The sequence below is a fragment of the Eretmochelys imbricata genome, chromosome 2, assembly GCF_965152235.1.
Source record: "Eretmochelys imbricata isolate rEreImb1 chromosome 2, rEreImb1.hap1, whole genome shotgun sequence".
Classification (NCBI taxonomy): domain Eukaryota; kingdom Metazoa; phylum Chordata; order Testudines; family Cheloniidae; genus Eretmochelys; species Eretmochelys imbricata.
In genome coordinates, this window is record NC_135573.1 from 109418698 (window position 1) to 109434861 (window position 16164).

General features: G+C 40.7%; 2 protein-coding genes across 5 annotated transcripts in view; one reads left to right on the forward strand and one right to left on the reverse strand.

Annotated features, from left to right (window-relative positions):
* KDM1B (lysine demethylase 1B) overlaps positions 1 to 746 on the reverse strand; it is a 47630-nt gene extending 46884 nt beyond the window's left edge. For both annotated transcript variants that reach the window (XM_077810576.1, XM_077810575.1), the window contains exons 1-2: positions 672 to 746; positions 61 to 125 (exon numbers count right to left, since the gene is read on the reverse strand). The gene's annotated coding sequence lies outside the window, so the exon portion shown is untranslated. The remainder of the gene's footprint in view (positions 1 to 60; positions 126 to 671) is intronic.
* A 7-nt stretch (positions 747 to 753) lies between these two features.
* Positions 754 to 16164, forward strand: TPMT (thiopurine S-methyltransferase). Of its 3 annotated transcripts, XM_077810581.1 has the most exons (10): positions 760 to 901; positions 2895 to 3121; positions 4930 to 5022; positions 6773 to 6905; positions 7773 to 7825; positions 12401 to 12475; positions 13775 to 13860; positions 14815 to 14859; positions 15017 to 15055; positions 15786 to 16164. In XM_077810581.1, exons 2-10 carry the CDS (start codon positions 2982 to 2984, stop codon positions 15905 to 15907), a joined length of 786 nt encoding a protein of 261 aa, XP_077666707.1. In that variant the 5' UTR covers positions 760 to 901; positions 2895 to 2981; the 3' UTR covers positions 15908 to 16164. The 3 variants fall into 3 exon arrangements, with proteins under 3 accessions (XP_077666709.1, XP_077666707.1, XP_077666708.1); XM_077810582.1 differs by lacking the exon at positions 15017 to 15055 and having other exon boundaries at positions 765 to 901; XM_077810583.1 differs by lacking the exons at positions 6773 to 6905; positions 7773 to 7825 and having other exon boundaries at positions 754 to 901.

Sequence of the window (16164 nt, forward strand, 5' to 3'; positions counted from 1 at the left end):
AGGTGGGAACTGCAAGAAGAGAAATCTATCTGTGCTCTGCGGGAGCTGGTTTCTGCTCACCTTGGATCCAAATCACCCAGGAGCCGGATATTAAACTAATGTGTCCAAAGCACTTCCAACCAGAGCTGCAATAAAGAGAAACCATGGTAAGGTCAAGCGATAGACCCTCCCGGCAAATGATCCCTGCTGCGCTCTGGAGACAAACCCCCGGACACCTGCTCACCACCCCCTAGCGCTGCTGCTCCCACCCAGACGCTCCCTACTCCCCATAGAGACACTCCTCCCCACGGCCTGCCAGGTAGGAAGACACCAGACTCCCAGATACACCCTCCCCCCGGTAAAAATCCCAGAGATTTCCCCCCCCCCCCAAAAAAAAAATAACCCCCAGGGAGCCCCAAATCCCCGATGCCAAGAGCGCGCCAAAGCTCCCACGCACACAGACCCTCCCCCCGGCAAAGGAAAAGATTCCTGAGGGACCCGCCCCCCGCAGAAGAAAGCCCCGTTCAGGGGGCTGCTGGGTCCGCTTTGTGCGGCGCTGTCACCACATCCCCGCCCCAGGCGGCGGCGGCGGCGCCGGCAGCAGCAGCGCCGCCTGCCCCAGGGCAAGGAGGCAGGGGCTGCCGCGGCCAAGCGCCCGCCCCGGCGGCGTCCGGCCAGGGGCGCTCACTCACCGCAGGGCGCCGCCGCTCCCACCATCCTCCTCCCGGGGCGGCCGCCGCTCACCTCTCACCCCCCGCCCGCCTGCCTCCCTCCGCTGCCGCTTCCGCTCTGCTCGGCGCGTAGCGTGCGGGGCAGGGGGCGGGGACAGCGGGTTCCTCCCCCCGCGGCCCGGGCGGGCCGGACTCCGCAGCCTGGAGGCGGCTTGGCCGGCTGGGAGCTCCGCGGGCCGCGCCCAGGCCAGGTCAGGACGGGGCGCTCGCTCGGGGCCGGGGCCGGGGCCGGGGCCGGGTCTCTGCTGGGGACCGGGGCTTTGGCGTTGGGAGAGGGAAAGACGCTGCGGGGTCCCTGCCCCAAAGGAGCTAGAGGGGGCTGGCTGCGCTCCAGCAGCGGGGGTCGGAGTTCCCAGGGTGTGTGCGGGGCGCTGGTGGCATGTCTGGCTCCCCAGCCTGGCCCTGCTGACGGAAAAGATTCTGGAGGGCTCCCTCGGGCGCTCTGCAGCCTCCATCGCCCTGGCACTGGCTGTCCCCTAGGGTGCTCCTGTTGTGCTGTTTAATCATCAGTATATGGACGCGAGTCACTAAAGCCCTGATCCTGCAAACGCTTGAGCTCCCGGTTTATTTTAACCCTGGAGAGTAAATTTCCTGTCCTTGCCGTCCATCCTGGCACTGTTCTTACTCTATGTTCCATTCTGTGCATCCGATGAAGTGGGCTGTAGCCCACGAAAGCTTATGCTCTAATAAATTGTTAGCCTCTAGGGTGCCACAAGTCCTCCTTTTCTTTTTGGGCTTTAAGTTAAGCATGAACATGTTTGGAGCATCAGGGACCAGGTGAGGTGTGGAGAAATCACATTGTTCTAAGGCGTTAAAGCAGGGTGGAGTGATTGCATAACATAGCCTTTTCCTGTAATTGGCCCTGGCACAGAGGAGCCAAATTAACGGATTGTGTAATCTCAGAGTCTCCTAGTGTTGTACAATACACAGTTTCTCAGTCTCTTCTCTTTCTCCCCGTTTTATTTCTGTTTGTTTATTTCCTTGGATTCTCCCACCCCGGAAAAAAGTACATAACTGAAATAAAAGTCATTGTGAGATGGTAACTTGCTCACATGTGGTATTTTGGATCACTCTTCAGGCAATTAATTATTTAACTTCTTGTTTATAAGATTGGTACAATCTGGAACTATCATTTGCTGTTCAGTATTTTTATTTTCCAGGAAAAACCAAAACTAATTTTTTTCTTCTCACTAAAAAGTAATTTAAAATGAGATATCCTTTTTCTCTGAAACCTTAGGTTATTAATTTCATGACCTTTGTATATTTTAAACTTGCAACATTAATATTGCATTAAATATGATTTTGCATGTTAATTTATTTGGCATATAATGTCAGCAAGCTGTTAAATCTCAGTTTTGGGGAACAGAGCAGGGGAGAAGGGCGTTTTAACTGTGCTTTGGAGAGGAAGGTATCAGTCTAAAAGTATATCCCTCTGTCCCCAATGGGGGAAATGCGTGAATGTCCCCTTTTTAATATTAACCTCCCCCTCCCCATTTAAATAGAGCTGCTTCCTACAGAGCTCGGTCAGCAAACTGAAATTAAGTACAGACTGAGAAACTTCTGGGACCACACCTAGAAAAAGGAGAAAATTTTGAAAAGAGCAGCCCTGCTATAATGTTTTCTATTCTTTATAATGAATTCCCTTGTCCTAGTGGTTTCCACATTTCTGAAAGCTGAACCTCCTTTCAGGAAAATGGAAACCATTCTTGCCCCTCTTCAGTCCCACCATGTGTTGTGAAAAGGGAATTTAAAAATAAAGTGTGGAAATTTATCTTAAAACATTCTAACCAACCCCAATTAAATCCTTGTATATTTCTTTGGAATCTCATTGCAAGTGTATTATACTGTGCATGAATGGAACATAAGAGTAATGCATAAAATGGTATGTAAAGATTTGTTTAAGAATATAGAACAAAATTCCTTTAAGATCTATCCGTGCAGGAATTCTGGATTGTCCCATAGATGATATTTGCTCAAAATAAAGTGATCTGAGGTGACAGAAATATTGTCAATATGTTAGGACCCACATTTCAATTCTGTTAATAAATTAAAGGCAAACCTGATATGAATAAAATATTTTCATGATCTTTTAAAATGCCAGTTGTTTTTAATAGTGTTTTTATTCAGACAGAATTCCAACTGAAGCTAATAATAGCAATTAATGAAAGTTCTCCCTGATTGCAGGATCAGGACCTCCGTACATGGTACAAAATATTGCTTGGGGAATATATATTTTTACCCTCTACACAGACAACGTAAGTATATGAGACCATGGACAGCTTTACAGATGTACCAAGAATAAAAGAAAGCTCTGATATTGGGCAACAACAATGCAGAGTGGTGACTGAAGAGGAATGGCTGCAGAAATGGCAAATGAGAAAAATTGGATTTCATAAGGAACAAGGACATCGGTATGTAACTCTTTCTTCTACCTAAGCTGTAATGAATGATAATTGGATAATATGACTTTCATAAGGCCTGTCCCAAAAATGCAGCCTGGGTACAAACATCAAAGTGTTTTGTACTAGCCTTTTCAGAGCTTCTATAATTTTGGATGTTTAAGTTGCCATCACAAGGATAGTGGAGAGATGGAAAGATCACCTTGCTTGTCAAACTTTTACATCTTAAATGAAATCTTTAGGCCACAAAACTTAGATATGGTGTGTGTTCTCTGATGTGAAACACTTCTACAGTATTTATGAATTGTTTTAGACCCCAGTCTTGCAGTATGTAGTGCGAGTGCACAGCAGTTTACCCATATGCTGCACCTTACAGGATTGGAGCCTTAGAAAACAAAACTAATTATTCTGGTTACATTGCCCAAGCTGAGTTAAATACAAGAAGTAAATAGTGTAGAGTAAATTAAGATGTTTTAGGTTCGTTCAGTTGTAATAATCTAAGGTAGCCGTTTCAGAGGTGAGTAATTCTTTTGCCCAAGTAGTAGGCTGTGCCCAATTATAATGGTAATTGAATTTCCTTTTTTAAATTTAATTTAAATGTCTGTTAAAAAGTGGATGTTATATTGTAAATTAATGGAGACAGTTTGAAACACCAAAGTATAGTACACTTGAGGTTGGGTGGAAGCTTTTAGCTGGGCTATTGCATTATGTCTGGCATAGACTTACCTATAGCTATGGGTTACTTTAACCAATTACCCATCTCAAGGTGAGGGTTTATACCTATACCTTAATCTCTGAAAGTTCAGCCCCCAAGAATGACTACAGTAAAGAGGTTATCAATAGAAAGAGGACCCCCAAGGTGAATAATAGAGACTGCATAGTGCTCTTTCTATAATAATTACTTACACTGCAATCTGTTAAAGGAGAGAGAGAGACCAATACAGAACACACAGTATTTGTATTACTAACACCATGCCTTGTGGAAAAACCTGAAGTGCTAGTCATCCTCGCCACCACTAGTGGTCGTCATCCTGGTTTCTCCCCCTCCACCACCCGGCAGTTAGGCCACAATGCAGCTTTTATAATCAGTTGTGCTGATGCCCACTGGGGTTCATACATATTTATGATGGTTTTAGGAGCCCCTTTTCCTTATTTGACTTTACATACTTCACTACTTTTGGGGTGATAAACACCCATTTTTTCATGGTTTGTGTGTATAAAAACATCACCTGTATTTTCCACAGTATGCATCCGATGAAGTGAGCTGTAGCTCACAAAAGCTTATGCTCAAATAAATTGGTTAGTCTCTAAGGTGCCACAAGTACTCCTTTTCTTTTTACTTCTGTGGTGTCACATTTTCCATAGGCTAACTTGTTAGTTCCTCTTATACTCGTTAACATTTACATCCCCTTATCACCATAGTAACAGAAAGTCTCTAATATTTCACCCAGGCTGCCAGCGGTCATCTTGTAGCGTCTGCTGAGCTCTCATAGACGTTTTTATCCAAACTCAGCACTTCTTTTCAAAAATCAGTGCATCACAAACATAGACACAAGCTCAGTGAGTTTATTATTAGCTTACTTAGCTCTATTGTAAAGATAAGTTAGCATAACTTAGCCTAAAGCCTAATTTGGCTAAACTAAATAATTTATAGCCGAAGGCCTGTAGACCCTATGTTAAATCATTAATTAATACTTATATTTCACCTTTATATCATATAAATACCTGATACCTTTTATTCTTGACTACACTTGCTTTTCAGCTATGAACATGAAACAATTCCAATATTAAATAGTTATTTTTTTTTTTTTCTTCTGCAGGATTTTAAGGAAGTATCTGGATGTTCTTCTTAATGGCAGGAGTGGACTCAGGATATTTTTTCCACTTTGTGGCAAAGCAGTAGAAATGAAATGGTAAAATACAGTCCTTAAGAGTAGAAATCTTCTAACTTATTTTTCTTGGAAAATGTATTATCCTGTCTGCATCTCTGTAAGTTAGTGAATATAATAGTCATTCCTTTATTTTCACCATAAAGTATAGTTCCTTTGCTTTTACATGCTCACTAGATATTTTAAAAGAAGGCAGCATTTAATTCTTCCAGGTTTTCCAGTGATGAGGTAATAGTAACAAACAGTTAGAAAGCATTCATGTAGGAAAAAGAACAGTTCAGCTATATAAAAATTTGATGTATACAAAAGCAGCTAGGTTATGAAAGAGTAAGATGTTTAAGATTTTTGGTATGGTAAGTTGATTGAGAGCTAGAAAAATTTGCCAGGCACCTATTATCCAAATAGGGAGAGTAGGCACCAGTGAGCTTCAAGGAAAATGACCTGTTAAGAAGCCCAATACCTTATGTCCTGGCTGCTAGGAAGTGGGAGGGTGCTGGGATTCCTACCAGGGTACTCTCCTGGGAGAGTTTCCCCAGTATGCATCCGATGAAGTGAGCTGTAGCTCACGAAAGCTTATGCTCAAATAAATTGGTTAGTCTCTAAGGTGCCACAAGTACTCCTTTTCTCCTGGGAGCCTACTTCAAGAGTATGTACTATCTGCTGATTAGTAGATGTTTGTTTAACTTTAAGCTTTTCAATCTCTGTCTTAGCTTCCTTCCATCATGTCCTCCTCCCCCCCCCCCAAAAAAAAAAAAAAAAAAGGTTGAGGGGAGAGTGTCTCTGCTGCTACTCTGTATCAACATAGGCTCTTGGTTAGTACCTTCTCTGTTTTGCCAAACAGCAGCAGTGTGAAAGAAATGTGATTCTGCAGTTAACTGATAAGAGTTCTGTTGCAGTGAACCTGACCAGTGTGTTGTTAATTTAATTCTGCTGCTGTTTGGCAAAGCCAGGCAGCAGCATAGGTCTTGAGCTGTGTATCTTGAGACACCAGAGAACAGTATAGTAGTAATAATGTGTAAAGTGTAGTAATGCTGAGTCATTCAGGCATGCAGTATAAGATTGCTCTTTGTCTAAAAACTCATGTCATGTATTAATATGGATCACAGTTACTAGAGATTTCACTTGGCATGGGTCAGCATCCATCTTCAGTTCAAATTTGGAAAATTTTCTTCGTAACCACGAAATGAAAGCCTTATAAGTGTTTGAGAAAGTGATAGTCTAGCTCCTCACTTGCCAGAGAAAGTTTCATGCTATTCAACAGCTTTTGCGGTTTTTCAAACATTGATGTTGTAATAACATTAACAGGATGTGAAATATCAAGCAAACACTTTATCCACTAGGTGACTGAATCCTTGGTCATCCACCATGGGAGGGAAGTATTATTACTGGTCATTGTAGTGCCCCCATATTTTCCATTAATATAGTAAAAATGAATAATCAATTGCATGTAAAGCTTCTCAAGTTCAAACAAAGTGCATTCCTTAGTTCATATCAAGATCTACTCAAATAACCATGCAAAATTGCATTAAAATCAGATACTGTGTTTTTTTTCCAATAAAGTGTGAAAACTCCAAGATTAAAAATACCTATATAAACCCTATCTCACAAGAGCCTGGATTCTGAAAAAAACTGCTGTAATAAACTACTGTTCTGTAGGAGATACATATGTACCAAAGCCTCATCTTGAGGTAGAGAATGATCAGGATAAATCAAAATTATGTAATAAGAACAGTGAATCACAAGTAAACATGAAAACTTTTATTGCTGTGCATAGGTTAGCTGACATGGGACACTGTGTAGTTGGTGTGGAACTCAGCGAATGTGCACTGAAGGAATTTTTCACAGAACACAATCTTTCTTATTCTGAAGAACCAGTCCCAGGGATTTCTGGAGCCAAAGTTTTTAAGGTTTGTTTTGTGCTTGCATAGTCAAATCTTTTTCTATACTTAATGATGCAATTCAGGGACAGCTGAGCAGGCCAAACCATTCTTTAGTCATGTAGCGCTTCTTTGTCTTGCCTTTCATCTTTCACCTGTTCTAAAGAGGATTCTGAGAAAGAAGCATCAAAGTTGAATTTTGTACTGGGTAATTATCCTCAAGCTGTTATTTAGTTTGGCCCTCATTCAGCAAGGTATTTAAGTGCCTAACTTTAAACACTTTGAAGTCAATGGGACAACTCCCATGCTTAAAATTAGACACTTGCGTAAATGCCCTGATGAATCAGTTGTATACAGTGGTGTTGTAGCCATGTTGGTCCCAGGAGATTAGAGAGAGAAAGTGGTTGAGGTAATATCTTTTATTGGACCGACTTCTGTTGGTGAGAAAGACAAGCTTTCAAGCCACTCCGAGCTCTTCTTCAGGCCTGGAAAAGGTACTCACAGTGTCACAACTAAATGCAGGGTCAAACAGATAGTTTAGCATAAGTAGTTAGCACATTGTCTAAGGGACCAGTCAAGGTGAAGTGGCCTGTTAACACTCCTGTCCTGGTAGGACAAAAAGGGGGGTTAGTGATTGTTGTAACAAGCAGTAAATCTAGTGTCTTAAGTAAAAGATATTACCTCATCCACCTTTTTTCTCTCTCTCTCTGAACCTTAAGCCCATACCACATGACAGTGGTGAAGCAGCAGTCACAGGGCTTTGAGATACATCGATAAGGAAAAACTGAAAGAACATTCCTCCTAATTCCTCCCCCACTTAGGTTTTTTATTTTAAAATATATATATATATTAAAATATGTAGTTCACTAAAAGGTGTTTCCCTGCTTTTCATTGCAGAGTACCTCTGGGAACATTTCTCTGTATTGTTGCAGTATCTATGATTTGTCCAGGTAGGAATGAACAGCATTTTTTCACCAATCAAATTTTTAACAAATATTGTTAGGTTATGTTTTATCTGAACTAGCCAAAAGCATTTGAGCAGTAAGGACCAAATCATAAGAAGCACTGAACATCTGCGACTCTGACAGATGTCTGTCGCAGGCTAACATTTCGGGGTTGCCGCCTAGGGGTGAGAGCAGGCACCTTGTTTACCTCCTGTGTTCTACAGACAGCCACAACCGTGTGGTCTGTTTCTGGGGTACAGAGTACAGCCCTGCAGCTGTGCCTTGTATGAATCTACCCCCTTTCAGGGGCTATAAAGCAGTCCATACAAAAGGAAAATACTTCCCTGACCCCTCCCCCTTCGTTGTGCAAGAGAGAAGGAAGTAGTCTCTCAGGCCTTACAGGCATTCTCAGTTCCTTAATGTGAGTAAAGGTTATGGCTTAATCATGATGGAATTGTAATAAAGATAACCAGCCCAGGCCATCTGCTTCTCCAGAGGGCTCGGCAGGCAGCACATAAAAGCCATAGGTCAGTGAGTGCTACAGGACTCCCAGTCTGAGAGCTCTGAACCCTGGCACTGCTTGCCACCAATACTGCACTGATTTCCACCCTTATAAGGGCCTGCTTCCAGGCATGACACACCTCACAAGTGCGAGGGGTTGAAGCTGATTGCGACCACAGGAGTTCCTTAACTTTGCCTTGTCCGTGGGAGTGGGGCATGTCGTCTGCTCCACCACAATATTGTGTGGGAGATGCAGTTATTCAGCATCTCTCAGAATCAAGCCCTGCCTGCTTGCTACTGACTAGGCTCAGTCCTTCATAATGCTGAATGCTCTCAGTACCCAGAGCAGTCAATGGGCCAGATTTACCAGTCCATGAAGGGGACTTTGCCCCTGTTTTCTGGCTCAAAGCTGCTAGATCCAGCCAGTGGAGGCTTTCCTTTGTGCCAGTGAATTATTGGGTGGTACAAAGCCACCTTTGCCGCTCCAGACTCCAGCATAGGGAGGGATACAAAGGAATGTTAAAACCACCTTCCTTGCCTCTGATCACGTCCTGAATACAGTTCAGCCAGACCAGAAAATCTGTCCCATAGGGCGTTAACGGCACTCAGCATCTGCAGGATAGTCCCAGTCTTGCAGTTCTTATTTAGATAAAACTCCCTCTAGGGCTGGTGAGTTTTGCCTCAATATCAACCGCAGGAGCAGGCTGTTAATATGAGCAGTATTGCCCCATAGCTTTACAGTACTATGAGGAAATCAATCATTTATCTTTGTAAATGATAAGAGTATCAGAGCTACTAGAGAGAAGGTATAATTTGTAGATGGGGAGACAGGAATGTGGTGCTGGCTCTGAGATATTGTGGGTAAAATATCCAAAGTTATTAACATAACAGATGGTCACTAAACCTTTTGCTGACTTAGCTGATTCTCTTTTGTTTGTGTGATTAAGCGGCCTTGCAAGAATGGAAGTTTTAATATAAAAGATATTTCTATATTCCATCCAAAGTGACAAGGTAGAGAAAGATTCAGGCAATGTTGCTGCTTGCACAACAGGCATCTTTAAAACTTTCTAGCTATCATTGGACGCAGAGCCTGGAAATGTTCAAGCTTATTGTCAGCAATTTTATAAAAAGTTAATGATTTTTAAATATAGTTGTAAGTAACATGGCAAAATTTAAAACCTCTATGATACCAATATGGAATGATATTTCAAAGTAAAACAAAATATGTAACACGTTAGCAATGCTGCCAGTGGGAATCGCTAGACCAAATAGTGAGGAGATGTGGTCTTATTTAGAGGACAAAATAAACAGGAGTCACATGCATGTGTTGTAAATTTTCTTCTACATTCCTGTTTTGTTTTGTTTTTTTTAATAAGACGCTCTTATGCAATGTTCTAAAAGAGTGGTGAAAGTGTCAACATCGTTCTGTCAATGGAACAATTGGAAGACTCCTTTGAGTATAAAAATGCATCAATACTGTTGCGGCTTCTGTCCACACACAATATAGGTAATACTCGGTTAGTAACTATTGGCAGTTAAGCTTACTTCACGCTTGCCTGGGCTGGCCTGTGATCAGTCACTTTTGTTCTAAATTCAGAACATGATTTGGGCAGGGGAACCTAGATGTGTTCATGCCCTGTGTCAGAATGAGACAATTCAGACTTTTTTTGCTAGTTAATGAGTAACAGGAATTATTACTCTTTGAAGGAATGCTGTGTTGTAGCTAAAGCAGTTAAACTAAGCAATCAGTTGTGGCTCAGAATTGTTATGAGTGCTAAGCTAAATTTTTTACAATCTTTGTACTTACTAAACACACCCTTGGGGCCCAATTCTGAGCCCTGATTCAGGCAAATATTGCCTTAAATCAGTGGGATTTTTGTTTGTGTGTGATCTGCAGGATTGGCCTAACGACAATATTTAAACCAGGGATGGGCAACTGTTGGCCCAGGAGTCACATCTGGCCTGCAACATTATTTTATTTGGCCCATCACAACACAGCTTAGGGCAGGAGATCCAGCAGACACAAGGGCAGGAAGAGGGCAAGGCATCACTGGGGAGGGTTCCGTAACATAACATTGTGGCAAGAACAGTGGGCTGGAGCGAGGAGGTAGGCCCAGCCCTGTGGGACAGGAGCCACCTCTGCCAGGATGAGTGGAGGGCAGGCTCATTCTCCAACCCACCCTCTCACCACAAAGGGGCAGGACCCTACTCCCCACCCCCCTGACTCCTGTGTCACATTCCTCCAGGGACAGGACCTGACCAGACTCCTCTCCTCACCCCGCTTCCTCCTCCCAGCATCACAGCTCCCAGGGTCGGCGCAGGACACGACACACATACCTGTGTCACATACCCCATCACCCCACAGGGTTTTAATGGTTTTTATGGCCTTCTACTCCCTTAATGTTGCCCATCCCTGATATAAACTATTGTTTTATTTATTATTATTTGTATTACAGTAGTGCCTAGAATTCCCAACTAAGATCAGGGCTCTTACACAGATAGGTGCTGTTCAAACACAGTGGGAAACAGTGCCTGCCCAAAGAGTTTACTGTCTAATTAGACAGTACAGTTAAGAGGTGGGAGGAAAAACAGAAGCACGACGAGGTGACATGGCTTCCCCAAGGCCATACAGCAGGCCAGTGGCAGAGGTTGAAATGGAACCCAAATCTAGGATCCTGTTCACGAGACTATGCTACCTCCCTACTTAAATTGGCTCTTAAATATCACGTCTTGGTTGTGAAATGTTATATTTAAAAGCCAGTGGTAAGTGCATGTAGAAGGCAAAGTAGTGGGATCTCCTCTCCTTGCAGACCTTTAAAAGAAAACAAGCTTTTAAAATTAAAAGGAGGACTTGTGACACCTTAGAGACTAACACATTTATTTGAGCATAAGCTTTCGTGAGTTTTGTGAGCTTTTAAAATGTTTCATGTCTCATTGCATCAGACAGAACAATACAGGACAGGGTTACAGGTCAGAAGCCAAAAACTTGATGATGATGTTGTGATTAAAACAACGGAAGAAAGTGTGATTTATTTATTTTATTTATTTATTTAAATGTTAGTGGACTCTGAAATAAAGCCCAGTATCAGGTGGAAAGCTGCTGCACAATTTCAGGGTATCTCACATTTTTGTTTTAAGGCAAATTTATTTTAAACTCTTCTTTGGAATTATGTCACTTACTCCATTGTTACACAGCACACTAAATCACAGTTTTCATATTTACCAGAAGGAAAACTTACTTAATGTCACCCTCCTAATTCTCACCGGCAACCAGTGAGGACAGTTCTCTTTACCAGTAGACTTTATCAAACTGAATTTGGGCACCAATGCCACATCAACCAACACAACTAGGAACAAAAATAGTCCCGAACAATTTGTTGGATTAAAGCAAGCAGCAATGAGTTTTAGCTTTTCTCAAGTGAAAAGATACCTCAGAATAAACATCTGAGGTATATGTTTGGGTCTTGAGTCTGAGTTGCACGTGAGCTGAGCTCAGTGCACATTGAGCAGAATGGAGTGAGCTGTCTTGAGCCATCTCTCTCTCACTCTCTTGGATCTGGAAGTGTCCAAGGATTGTTGCAGTCCTTGGCATAAATTAGTGGTATCCCCAGAGTTTCTATAAATTATGACTGCCTGAAAAAACTGCCTCATAACCAAGAACAGCTGTGTTCAAACTAGAGCTCTTCTTGCCCTTGCACACCCTTGCCAAAGGGCAACAGACTCATTCCACCATTTCTGTGGCACCCAGAGAAGGCCTCTACACAGGAAATGTTCCTTGTTCAAAATGTTTTATAGCATAAAGGGGCCAGACCATAGCAGCATATCAGCCCTCTGTGCATGTGCACAGCCTATCAGAGATTTTTCACTTCTTTTGCAAAAGTATCTCAGTCAAATTATAAAAAACAAGATCATTTTGAAAAGAACGAGGAGTATTGGTGGCACCTTAGAGACTAACAACTTTATCTGAGCATAAGCTTTTGGATTTTAGCCCACGACACAGACTAACACGGCTACCACTCTGAGAGATCATTTTAGTTTTTAATATAAAATCTTTTCCTTCTCTCCACCCCCTATTTGTAGCACAATTGCTGGCAGGTTTGATGGGATTTGGGACAGAGGATCTCTAGTAGCCATTAACCCATGTGATAGAGAACAGTAAGTAATGTATTTATTTTATGACTGTTTTCTTTCTGATAGGCGGTACCTTTCACAACATATCTTCCTGGCACTGACTAATCAGCCATCCCTCACTTTCCTTAAACCATGAGTAATCCAAGCCAGTCCTTCTTTGCCATCTGTGGCAACTAAAGTCACTGAACACTGTGTTCTGAAACAGAGTTTCCTTCCGGAAATGGTCTTGCCAATGCAAACAATACCATTGGCATAAGGACAGTACAGTAGAACCTCAGAGTTATGATCACCAGAGTTACGAACTGATCAGTCAACCACACACCTCATTTGGAACAGAGGAATGCAATCAGGCAGCAGCAGAGACAAAAAAAAAAAAACCAAATACAGTACAGTACTGTGTTAAACCTAAACTACTAAAAAAAGGGAAGGTTTAAAAACATTTTTTATAAGATAAGGAAACTGTTTCTGTGCTCATTTAATTTAAATTAAGATTATTAAAAGCAGCATATTTGTTCTGCACAGTAAAGTTTCAAAGCAGCATTAAGTCTATGTTCAGATGTAAACTTTTGAAAGAACATCTATAATGTTTTGTTCAGAATTATGAACATTTCAGATTTATGAACAACCACCATTCCGGAGGTGTTTGTTCGTAACTCTGAGGTTCTACTGTATGTTGCTGCTTATGTTCTATACCTAAAGCTGCTGTTCCCATCTAGTGGTAGATATGCAGATCTGAATTTTACCATTACTTTTTGCTTTCCATGTTTGTTTTTGGTCTCTACCATTTTCACCTTTTTCTGCCTCACTCCATCTTCTTTATTCTCCTTTCCCCTCTCCAATCTTACCCATGACCCTCTCTCTTCACTTTACCCCTATTACTGGACATTAAGTTAAGTTGAATACATGGCCCTTACTTTGTAAAAATAAAATAAAATAAAATAAAATGCTGTGAATTAACAAAATCAATACTGCATAGGCCCCTCTACAGTAACTATAGATTATTGAAGACTTAAATACTAGGTCAGCTTTACATTTTCATGTTTTTGTTAGTTCATATGAAAAATGGTGTGCGTGTGTGCATGCATGCATGTGTATAAGGTAGAATTTTATTAATTTTATTTAGGGTTTCATATGTTGCATGTTTACTGCATGGAATTTTACATGAGAAGTACCTCAGTTAAATTAGTTTATGTGCATTTCAAGGGTGCATTTGAACTATTCTGCATAGGAATACATTACGTATCTTTTTTGCTGAACATTTTGAGTACTCTGTACCATATACTTACAAAATAATTACGACTGCAAATATTTTTTTCTTTTTAGCTATGCCAATTTGATGTTGTCTCTAATGGAGGGAAGCTGTTGTTATCTCTTGGTTAGTGTTTTATATGATTCAAATAAACATAAAGGTAAGAACTTTGAATCATTTTGTTTAGAAGTTAAGTAAAATCACTTTTTACCTTTACACTAATTAATTTATATATATATAAAAAAATAATTTTGCCTCAGTTCGTGTCAAGAGGCTTGGTGCTCAGATTTAATGTTTTTCTATTTAACTATATTTTGGCATTCACAGTAGCAAAAGTTTGTGATTTTTTTTGGGGGGGGTGAAAGGAGAGGGGTTTGTTTGTATGTAAATTTCTTTATAACCCTGTTTCCACTTGCTTCTCAGTTTTGGAAAAAAATTCCTACAAGGCAGAAACTTTTCGTGCTTGGTCTCAATTGAAAGGTTGTTTTTTTGGGGGTGGGGGAGAGGTGAATTGTGAAACAAAATGCAAAATAACGTTGCCTTCGCTGTTTTTTGTATAATGTATAGAGAGTGTCCTGTTTATCCCCTTCTGCTATGTCCACCTCCTTGGCACCCTTCCCTTACCCTAGCATTGCTCCCTCACTTGCACCCTCATTATCTGAAAATCCTATTGTATTTCTGATGGATACTAACTCAGGATTTTCAGTATCTCATGACCTAAAATCAGGAATTATTGCCCAATTTACTGTAGCGTGGCTACCTCACAGGTGTTATAATTCATTAATAAATGTTTGTAAAATGCTTTGAAGATGAAAAGCTCTATGTAAGCGTTAAGTATCATACATCAGGCGGATTGATTAATTTTTATTAAACCCAGAAGCTCCTTAAGTTTTCCTTGATAATTATTAACTTAATACAAATAAGTTTTCCACTGCTTTTTGAACTTCTCTAAGTAATTGTTATTAAAAGAAAGTCTTATAATTAATAACCTATAATAATTCTTTTTTAATATTTTAACATTTCTCCTTGTATTTGGTCAGTGTTTGCTTCATTGTAATATTAGACGGGTCATCGTGACTTTTGCTGATTCAGCTTTTCCTTTTTTGTTTTCCAGGTCCACCATTTTATGTTCCTGATTCTGAAATTAAAAGTTTATTTGGTAAGTTATCTCCACTGCAGTTATGAGTTTTCTCAAAACATGTGACAGACAAATGTGTTCATATTGTAGTGTTTTGAGTCGTCCTGAGGCAAATGTTTGCTTCTTGTACAAAATCTGGAGAGACATAGTTTGAAAATAAATATCGTTTTCACTCCAGGGTTATTGATATCAGGGGAAAACATCACTTCCCTAAAAGGTATACAGACTCATTGTTTAAATACACATTGTAAAGGAAATTTGAACCTGTGCTACCAGTAAGACATAAACAGTCCCTTTTTGGCCCAAGGTTACTTTCTTTCCATGCTGAGTCTCCAATAATTCAAACTAGATCCCAATGTTCATTCTTATTCCCACAGCTTCTCACTCTTGGTCCTATAGTCACTTTCTCATGTCCTTTCTGTACCAACATCTTGGTTTCTTGCCCCGCCCTCCCCACCCCTTCCTCCAAGCCCCATTATCTGCTCATTTTACCCAGATTTAACACAGAAACCTTCCCCACCATCTGTGTGCTTTCTGCTATAATTTTGAAACCAAAGTTAACTTGCAGGAAAAAAAGTATGATGATAGGAAAACACCATGTTAAGGGAATTAAAGATCCAACTTAAAGCTACTGAAACAAGAAAATTGAGTTAAGGTTGACATTTCATCCTTGATATGCCTTACATTAAGCTTTGGTTCTACAGATCCTGTGGTTTACACCATTCTGAAACCTCTGAAGTGTCTAAACACCATGAATTATTCTTAATTAACAGTAGCATACAATTATGAGAGAGGGCTAAATCCTGCTCACTTTATTTATGCTAGTCTGCAAATGAGTTAAGTCAGCGAGATTTTTCCTAATAGTGTAAAAATTCATGATTGAAAAAAGCAAAACAAACTATCATCATCCTTCATCATATCTGTAACTTGCTATTCTTCCTTTTCAGGAAAAGTCTGTGAAATTAAGTGTCTTGAGAAGGTCGATGACTTCTCGGACCAGCACAAAGCCTGGGGACTAGATTATTTTCTGGAGGTAACATATCTGCTTACCTTAAAGTCTGTTTCTTGATGAAACAAGAAACACAAAATTTATTAGCAAGGTGGGAAGAATTATATTGATCTCACTTTGAAATGAGCTGGATATTTGGGAATTCTGAAACACCTCAGTATATGAAAACTGGGTTATGGAACATCTTTGTCTTTTGAAGACTTTATGCTTTCTAAGTCAATTACACTGTACATCTGATTTGACTTACAGTATCTATTTTAAGATGCGTAGCACTTAACCACATTGAAACTCTTTTTATAAACAATCATTTTAACTTT

What these genes read in the sequence shown, in the direction of transcription:
- TPMT (XM_077810581.1), top strand. Translation starts at nt 2,982, where the DNA reads ATGGACAGCTTTACAGATGTACCAAGAATAAAAGAAAGCTCTGATATT. An exon ending in CATAAGGAACAAGGACATCG is followed by an intron (nt 3,122 to 4,929) that starts GTATGTAACTCT and finishes TTTCTTCTGCAG; the next exon opens with GATTTTAAGGAAGTATCTGG. An exon ending in AAACATCACTTCCCTAAAAG is followed by an intron (nt 15,056 to 15,785) that starts GTATACAGACTC and finishes CTTCCTTTTCAG; the next exon opens with GAAAAGTCTGTGAAATTAAG.